The 9,174-nt window shown below is 51.1% G+C and overlaps 1 protein-coding gene across 1 annotated transcript in view; it reads right to left on the reverse strand.

Annotated features, from left to right (window-relative positions):
• The window catches only part of Edar (ectodysplasin A receptor), a 28,513-nt gene extending 23,511 nt beyond the window's left edge, over positions 1–5,002 (reverse strand). The window contains exons 1-3 of the mRNA XM_057751933.1: positions 4,952–5,002; positions 4,183–4,305; positions 2,836–3,017 (exon numbers count right to left, since the gene is read on the reverse strand). Of these exons, the coding sequence (XP_057607916.1) occupies positions 2,836–3,017; positions 4,183–4,305; positions 4,952–5,002 (356 nt within the window). The remainder of the gene's footprint in view (positions 1–2,835; positions 3,018–4,182; positions 4,306–4,951) is intronic.
• Between the last annotated feature and the right edge of the window lie 4,172 nt (positions 5,003–9,174).

Consider the following 9,174-nt stretch of genomic DNA (forward strand, 5'->3'; position numbering starts at 1 on the left):
GACTCCAGGGTCAGGAATGACTGACTTGGCAGATAGATCTCACTGCAAGCCGAAGAGGGAACTGATGAGCCAATATCCACATTTGTGCAGCACACTGAGATGGTGTGGACATGGGCCCCTCCCTCACTTACCGGGTGCTCTAGCCTCAATGGTGAAGGTAAAGTTACTGTTCTGTGGAACAGAGAGAGAAGTACTCAAGACTTCAGAGCCCGAAACACGCTTCTGGAACCCATGCAACCCCACCCCAGTCTACATAACAGGCATCTGCCTGAAGTCTTCTAGAGGCAGCGGCTCACAACTATTATCAAATGTCCTTGGAGATTGGATACTTTCTGCTGAATATTGGGAGCAGGCAAATGGTCTTCATGGCTCTCAAGTCAGATCTCCAGTGCCGGCTGGCATCTGCCTTTGAGCAGTGCAGCCACAGCACGGTGCCAGGCGTGTCTCTTTTAGCTAGAAAGCCTCTTCTTCGTGGCTCTAACGGGCAGTGATGCTGGCTGCATACAGTCACATGGGACAGAGCAACCGCTTGCATGGAGCACTGATTCTGGCACTGTCACAAGACTCTCCTCTAGTCACCTGAGAGCCAGGTGTCTGGTCAGGGAGCTTCACCTCACACGGACCCATCCTCCCTGCACTCTGAAGCCGCCTGCCTTGGGGATGCCATATGCACAGCCCAAGCGATGCTCAGCACTTCCCTGGAGTGTTCCACCTCTCCATCCGCCCACCAGGGAGAGTTTGGTCTGGATGTCCTGCAGCACCGGGTTCTACACATCCGACCTCCACCTGTCTGTCCATCCCCACCAAATGCCTCTTCCTCCTGTACGCTGCTTCTGTCCGCACAGGGGGGCAGATACCAATGAGTCCGTTCCGTCCTGTGCCTCCATCTAGCTGCTGGGCAGCACTTAGACTCTTGCCGTCCCCAGTGCCTCTGCCCTAGTTCCCCCTGCTCTCCGTATTCTTGTTCCCTAGGTTCCAGGCTCATCACTGCTCAGCCATCTCTCTTGCTGCTATCAAAAGGATGCTGCTGACACTGAGTCCTGTCGTGTCCTTCCCTGACTTGGCAGTCTGAATGGGGACCAGCGTCAGTCGTTAAAAGCTGAAGGGCCAAGTCTTCAGCACTGGTTGTTAGAACACCTCTATCTGGCTCTACCTGCCTCTAGCGTCTCCGCATCTGGCAGGAGCTCCTCACTGAGGACATGGGAACCAAAGGACCAGATGCTTGCTGCTTTCAGGGAAAATAAATAATACAAATATAAGTAATGCAGCTTTTACATGGCTGTAGACAGGGTTTGCACAGAAGGTCCTTTCCCTCCTAGGGAAGTGGGATGGGATGTGTGTGCCTGACACAGTGGACCCCCCAGACACTCTGCGTTTGTATACCACACTTTTGAACCAAGAAAAAAAAAACTGAAGCCAATTAATAAATGAATCAATCAAAATGAAATTCTAAGAATTGTGTAAGCTATTAGAGACTAATTCTGTCTACCATCAGATCTCACTGAGTTTCCCTCACTCAGGGGCAAACCCAGGGTCTACACCAACCAGTCCCCTCAATGGTGCCTATACAGTTATGTGGGCATACAGCTATTCTGGTTCTAATGATGTTGTTCCTTTTGGGGGGAGTTCCACAACACAGTAGCTGGAACAACTATGCGAGCAGAAAGTTTACTTTCCCCTCATCTTTTGAAAGGGAATCGTCTCCTCCCCTCCCCATTTCTACCCCTCTGCTTTCTGCATGTCGAAGGATAAGGTTGCATGACGAGGTTCTACTGTCTCATAGATTCACACTTTGTGTGAGGGACCGGAGCATTGGATTACCTAGCAAATATTTGGATACCTGAGTCTGTGGCTCAGGAGGTGGCCCGAAGCTGAAGACAGAACCCTGGGAAACTGGGGTAGGAGTCTGTCACCAGCAGAGGGACAGCTGGGGATGGGAACTGTGAAAGAATTGCTTCTACAATAAAACTGAACTCTGTGTGTGTGTGGGGGGGGGGGGCGATGAAGAGCGAATTCACAGCTCACTGATGTTTATGCTGGAGGTGTCTTTCTGACGTTTCTGTACCTCCTTCTCATAAGGTACTGCTCACCTCTGGCATTACCTGGACTCCCCCACTCCACCCCAGACCTGCTACATCATGGCCATCGGCACCATCACCGTCACGACCACCATCTCTGTCACCTCCTCCACCCACACCTGTATCACCACCACTTCCACCCCCTCCCCCACCTGTCCCACCATGCTTTTCCTCTCCTTCTGCAGTCTTGCAAAACGTGAGGTTTTGTGGCCACTAGGGGGAGGCAACAGCAACAGCTGTGGCTTAGACTTGATTTGGTGTCCAGATAGGAATTTTCTGATTCTGGGCAGAATTTGCTAATGCATTTTATCAGGAAAACAGAAAGATTTCTTAGCTTTTTGTCTGTTGGACCAGTTGGAGTCTCACTCGGCTTTTGGAGGGGGAAGACCTATGTGCCACCACGGTGTGGAAAGCGCAGATGTTAGAGGGCTTCCCAGAATGCCACAACCAGTACCTTCCTGGGAAGATTAGATTTTTTTCCCCCTCCAAAATGCGTCCTATGTACTGTTTCATTGTGTTTGGCTGCTTTGTTTTACATAGGCAGTCAGGCTGTCCTACAATGATGCCTTCTTATCCGTCACAAATACAGCACCTGAAGGCTGCCTGTCCGTGAGCAGTGACAGGACTCACTAATTTATCACCCCCAGGTGACAAAGGGTGGGTGTGACACTTTGGGAAGGCCTGTTGTGCCTGTGGGGTTCTGCTCACAGGACCTTTGCTCCTTCCAATTCAGAGGTCAGCCCAGCAGCACACTTACCCAGGGAGACACGGGCCACACTCAGCATCATTTTCCATGTCCCCCGGTGTCAGCACCGTGGCCCGGAAGAAGCCCTCACAGTCCTTGTGGCGCCTGCATATCTGGTAACCTCCTTTGGAAAACTTCTCTGCAGGGCAAGGCACACAGCCGTAGTCGTCGTCTTTGGTGCCATATCCACAGGACTGGCCGGGGAGGCAGAGGATATGAGAATACACGTGACTACAGAGGCCGGCACAGTGACATGCTGGCAGTGTCCAGCCTTGGCTGCCCATCCTACAGTAATTGTAAGGCCCTATCTTCCTCGGGTCTTTCTCTAAGCTTGCTCCTGTCCACCTTCTGATGGCTTAGTGACAGTGTCCAGCCTCAGATGAGGTCCTTTAAAGAGGTCCAGTGGCTTCCCAGAGTGTCCTTCACTAAAGGACAAACCCGGAAGCCTGAGTTTTCTCAGAACTCTGCTAGAACTCCAGATGCTGCTGCCCCTGATGTTTCTCTGGTGTTTCAAAGAGCATGCGAGCTTAGCTGTTCCACAGAATGGGAACCCAGAACTCAGAATGGATGTGCTATTCCCGGAGAGCATTTCTGTCTGCTTCCAATTCAGATGATCAGCCCAACAGGGGAGGACAGGACACTTTTTTTTTCTAAGAATTTAGAGTCAGGTGGTGGTGGTTCACACCTTTAATCCCAGCACTTGGAAGGCAGAGGCAGGCGGATCTCTGTGACTTTGAGGCCAACCTGGTTTACAGAGTGAGTTCCAGGACAGCTAGGGCTATTACTCAGAGAAACCCTGTCTTGAAACCCAGCCCCCACCAAAAAAAAAAAAAAAAAAAAAAAAAAAGAATTCAGAGTTCCTGATAAATATGCTGGAGGGTACACTGGGCTCTGCAGCTCATACCATTCAACCCTGGTGAATTTACCTTGGTGACCTCAGTGACAGTTTAGGAGGAGAGGATGGTTCTGTGAGTACACCCCTACCTCCTGAGAGCTCAGGGACATAGGCTGGTCTGCTGTGGGATGTCTTTCTAAACGCTGTGAATATGTGTTCCTCTCATTGGTTGATAAAGCTGTTTTGGCCTATGACAAGGCAGGATAGAGCCAGGTGGGAAATCTAAGCAGAGATACAGGAGAAGGGCGGAGTTGGGACATGCCATCCAGCTGCCCAGGGAACAACATGCCAGCAGACAGTCACGCCACAGCCACATGGCAATACTTAGATGACTAGAAATGGGTTAATTTAGATGAAAAAGCTACCTAGTAATAAGCCCGAGCCATCAACCAAACATTTATAATTAATATTAAGCCTCAGGAACTGGTGGGTGGGAGAGAAACCTTCATCACACTGGTTCTTACCATGTAGGGCTCCTCTCCCGGTCTGCAGGGAGGACATTGGTGACACAGCCCGGTAGTCTGGTTGTGATATTCATTCTCGCCACAGTTGGAGTCCTCTGCCTTGGCTGAGCACATCAGGGACACCTGCCACAGAAAAGGTGTTTGGCCTCCACACCTCCTCCAGACGCAGTTGTTATGTAGGAACAGTCCCCAGAGAGCCCGACATTGGCCACTCCTGTCTCCACCCCCATCCACTGCCATCCTTACAATGGCTTACTTCTGATCCTGCTGTCCAAATTCATCCTCTTCCCACATCCAAGAAAAGCCTTGGATTCTCTTAAGGTCATGAAGGAGGCACCCCTTCTCTTGAATGTCTAGATCTCTAGGTGCTACAGGGGCTGGTCCTTTGGTCTCATGGCGTCTCAATCCCCACTGCCAGGCAGGACTCAAGAGGGCAGGAACTTTCTGATCTTTTTTTTTTTAGCTGTGGGCCATCACACAGGCTAACACGTCACTTCTTGGCACGGAGAGACATTTCTATCTACAAGTCCCGTGAAGCAAGTGCAAGGAAAATGATCCAATTAGAACTAGGGGTACCATCATCCTTATTCCCTCAGCCTCATTCTGACAGCTGGGTGGAGGAGGCTGGAGGAGCTCTGAAGCCGAGGGGTAGGAGGCTCAGGGCAGTTCAGGTGGGACAGCTAGGGAAGATTCTGGCCTGAGGGAATACCCCTTGCTCTGCAGGGGCTGAAGTAAGTGTGCAGTGGGAGAGGCACTCAGATCAACTTACCACCAGCACCGGGAGCCAGGACATCCACTTGCAGTCCCCCACGTGGGCCATGATCTCCTGGAAGTGTACCTGAAAGACATACTGCATCAGCATCAGGTGGTCCAGATGCCTTCATCTCCATTGCATCTCAGAGGATGACAGTAGTTCCAGCAGACAGCATGGGGAATGGCACACCCCAAAGAATAGAGTCCATAGGTGGCAGTGCTGCACACCTTTAATCCCAACACTAGGGAGGCAGAGGCAGGCAGATCTTGTGAGTTCAAGGCCAGCCTGGGCTGCAAGAACTAGTTCCAGGACAGGCTCCAAAGCTATACAGAGAAACCCTGTCTCAAAAACAACAACAACAAAAAACAAACAAAAAAATAGTCTATTCTTTTTCAATTTGTGGGTGACAACCGCTTTGGGGTCAAATATCAGATCTCCTCCATACCAGATATTTACATTATGATTCATAGCAGTAACAAAATTACAGTGATGAAGTAGCAACAAAATAATTTTGGGGGCCACCACAATATGAGGAACTATTAAAGAGTCGCAGCACTGAGAAGGTTAAGAACCGCTGGAATAGACAGACTCTAGGCTAAGCTTCAGGCTGATGACCCTGAAGGCAACTCACATACCCTCTGCAGCATCACATGATGCCCTAGAAAGAACCCCTAGAGGGAAGGCTGGGCAAATGGGGCCTGGCATTAAGCTGGGGATCGGCAGAAGTCGGCCAGGGCCAGGGAGGCCTGGAGCACTTGGGATTCAGCATTTACGCCCTGATCCCAGCAGATTTTAGGTCCTGCTCAATCTGGGTTCTAGAAGTAGAATGCACATTTAGGAGAGAAACACGCAAGGTGTGAGCAAACAGAAAAGAGGCAGGTAGGGCCCGTATCTGATGAGCTAGGAGCTGTTTCCTTCCTGAGCAGTCCTGTCCAATCTCCTGCTTCCTCATGGAGCAGAAATGTCCACACTGTTTAAGAGGGGTTGATGGGCTGGGCGGTGGTGGCGCACGCCTTTAATCCCAGCACTCGGGAGGCAGAGGCAGGCGGATCTCTGTGAGTTCGAGACCAGCCTGGTCTACAAGAGCTAGTTCCAGGACAGGCTCCAAAACCACAGAGAAACCCTGTCTCGAAAAACAAAACAAAAAAAAAAAAAAAAAAAAAAACAAAAAAAAAAGAAGAAGAAGAAGGGTTGATGGGATCTAGGCAGTGTTCTGAAATGTCACTCTTATTCAACACCACAATAAACAATAGAATTCCAGGCGGGGGGGTGGGTGGGGCGTGTAGCTCCATGGTTAAGTACCCCCTCCCACGCCTGCATGTGTGAACTCCTGGGTTTGGCCTCTAGCCTTAGGACAAGAATATAGGTGCTTCAGTTCCACACAGGGCTTAACTGCCCACGGTTGAGGGACGAAGACTTCATACAGAAGACCTCCCTGGCTGTGGCTGGGACACTGTCTGTATGCACAAGAGTTGGGTCTTTGCGACACCTAGCCTTACAGCAGAGACTGTGTTTGGCGGGAAGTAAGAGAATAGAGGCAGCCATGGACCAAGGATGAGAGTGGATGGTTTAGCTCTGCTCTGGACTTTGTGACTAGAAAAAGACCCCAGGGCTATTTATTTCACTCTGGGGAGAAGTGTGTTCCCAAGAGCTGTCTGAAGATGGGCGTTCTGCAATAGTCTGGGGAGACCCGGCCAGGGTACTGGCAAGGTCTTGAGAGACAGGGTCTGGATCGTCTATGGGCTCAGGTACCTCAAGTTTGCCCTCACACATCACTGCTGTGTACTGGGTGGCCTGACAGAAATGGCCGGGCTTCTAGACTCTTTTGCACCTTGGTCCTGTAAGGCAAGATGAAAGTGCTCAGGTTGCCCTCAATTGTGAACTTGTTGGGTGTTTTCCTTCTGGCAAGGAGCAAGCTGGGGCAGGCAGCAGGGGAGGCAGGGAGACCCAGCCTAGAGGCTGAGAGGATGGCTCGAGCCCTAATGGGTGAGGTGAAGTTGAGGCAGCAGAGACCAGAAAGGGAACTTCGTCCTCACGCACACTCCTGCCTCAGGTCCAAAGCTCTGACCTTGCTTCGGGACAGTGGGTTTAGCTGGGATGCCTTTCCATCGTGACTGTGGATAGGGCCAGAGGCTCTGGGTACTGGAGGCCTTCCAAGAGGCATATTAATGGTTTCTAATTTAATTGATGTCTAATTATAGCAGATTCTTGGGAGCTTCCCTGAAACACGGGAAAGTGCTAGGCCTCCACATTTGGTGTTAGCCTAGAGCATTTACGGATAGGCTCATTAAAGATGCGCCCAATAAAAGAAGGGTCAAAGGGAAAGCAAATAGACAAAGGTAAACAAAAAGCTAAATGCATCTTTAGTGCTTTGCCCACACTTATCCTGGAAGGTGTAAGGTCTGGGTGGGAAGGGGTAGCCCTGTGGTCAGTGCTCTCCTGAACCTCAGGAGTACAGACGGACATCAGCCCAGCTGGGAGGAAATGGGGCTCAGCTGTGACCTCCCACTACTTTAGGGAGCCCCAGTTCCCCACACTGATAGAGGTGCAAGAGTTAGGAGCCAAGAAAGCTGCCTTCAACCTGGGTTGCTGATGGTAACAGCATCTCTTCCCATCTACCTGCAAGCAAGGCTGATGCTTAACCTGCATAACTGGTCAGGTGATCAATGACCCAGACCAGGGTCCTGCAAAACTGCACCCACTGGTAAATAAATCGCCAGTCCGCATGAGGCTGTCCACATAGCCCGTTGGAATCCAGCAGCACCGGCCTGTTATCTGACATCTGGAACATTTTTCATAATCCAGCAGAGACCCCGAGCCCGGGCAGACCACACCAGCCATGTCTGCTGTCAGTCCTGGGCAGGAGGGGCTACTACTGCCTCCTTAGCTGCTCCCCTTCCTTCCCACCCCCTCTGCTTCTCTGCTTCCTGCCGTTCCCACCTCCACGCAGTCTCCACCCGGAGTGACAACGTGACAGTGTGGGAATGCCAGCTCGTGAACTTTTGTGGCAAACCTCAGACTTCGTTTTTTATCGCCTCTACTTGAGGTGGGCTCAATTCTTATCTTTATGCTCTAGGTCAGGAAATGGAAGTACCACGAGGTTAAGAACCTGCCTGAGGTGTGACTATCCCTTGTTTCAAGTCCCTACACTTTATTTGTGGCACTGGGCTGGAGCAGTTGGACCCTATTTCATAATTGTCTCTGTGGCATCTATAGGCTGGGTCTGCACAGCCCTGTGCAGGAATCCATGGATGGTGGGGGAAGAAGAGATCAGGCACCCCTGACCTTGAACTCAGTCCCCTGTTCCTGTCCCTCAGTCTTGTTCCTGGCCCTCAGTCTGACTTGATAATTTTGGCACACGGCCTCCCTGTGGCTCCTTTCTCTTTGGCACTCCGTCGCCACCATTGAATGGTGTGACCTCAGAGACCCTGGGCCAAAGAGGGTCTTCTGGGCACAAATGTACCTGGAACAAAGTCCTCATGGTCCTTCCAAGACTCTCCTGTCTGCCTTTTCTTCTCTCTAGATGGAGGTAGAAAAGCTAAACAAAGCCCCTCATCTGCCTAAACCTAGGAACATCATGGCTGCGCACTGTAGGTGGCTGGAACCGAGAACTGAAGTTTATAATTAACTCATGGCCCAGACAAGTAGTTGGCCTTCTGTCAAGAAACTCTCTCCCCATAAGGCTTAAATCCCACTGACAAGCAGTGCTTAAAACTGCTATGTGCCTGGCAGGGGACAGAAGGTTTAGGTGGCTCTGGGACATGTGTGGTTCGGCAAGCTGGAGTCCTCAGTAGAGACTGGTCGTCTCTTGAGTGCTGCCTTATCCATCAAAATATTTCTGAACTGTTCCACCTTGACCATACTCTGGGATACAGGATGGGGCCAATGCCTTCCCTCCAGGCAGTATTTCAGGGGTCAGGAAGTCATCTACAGCTTGGAGTCTAGAGGCCCATGATGCGGCTGCAGTTGAGAAGCCCTGTTGATTCACAAGACATGTTTCTTCCTTCAATGTCATTCCTGATGCCGACCAGGGAACTCTTGGGGCAGAGCAGGGGAAAATGCACACCCTCAGCTTGCAGCAGCTGATGCCCTGCCCGTCCTCAGAAGCCTATGTTCCACTCCTGTGGAGAGTGAGACGGGGCGGACCTACCTAAGTCTTTCAGGGGCAGGGAAAGTTAGCTTGCAAAGGGTAACCTAGGACAAGCAGAGGCATCTTGGAAGCCTCAGTGTGAGGGACC

Source organism: Chionomys nivalis, chromosome 19, assembly GCF_950005125.1.
Source record: "Chionomys nivalis chromosome 19, mChiNiv1.1, whole genome shotgun sequence".
NCBI classification, from domain to species: domain Eukaryota; kingdom Metazoa; phylum Chordata; class Mammalia; order Rodentia; family Cricetidae; genus Chionomys; species Chionomys nivalis.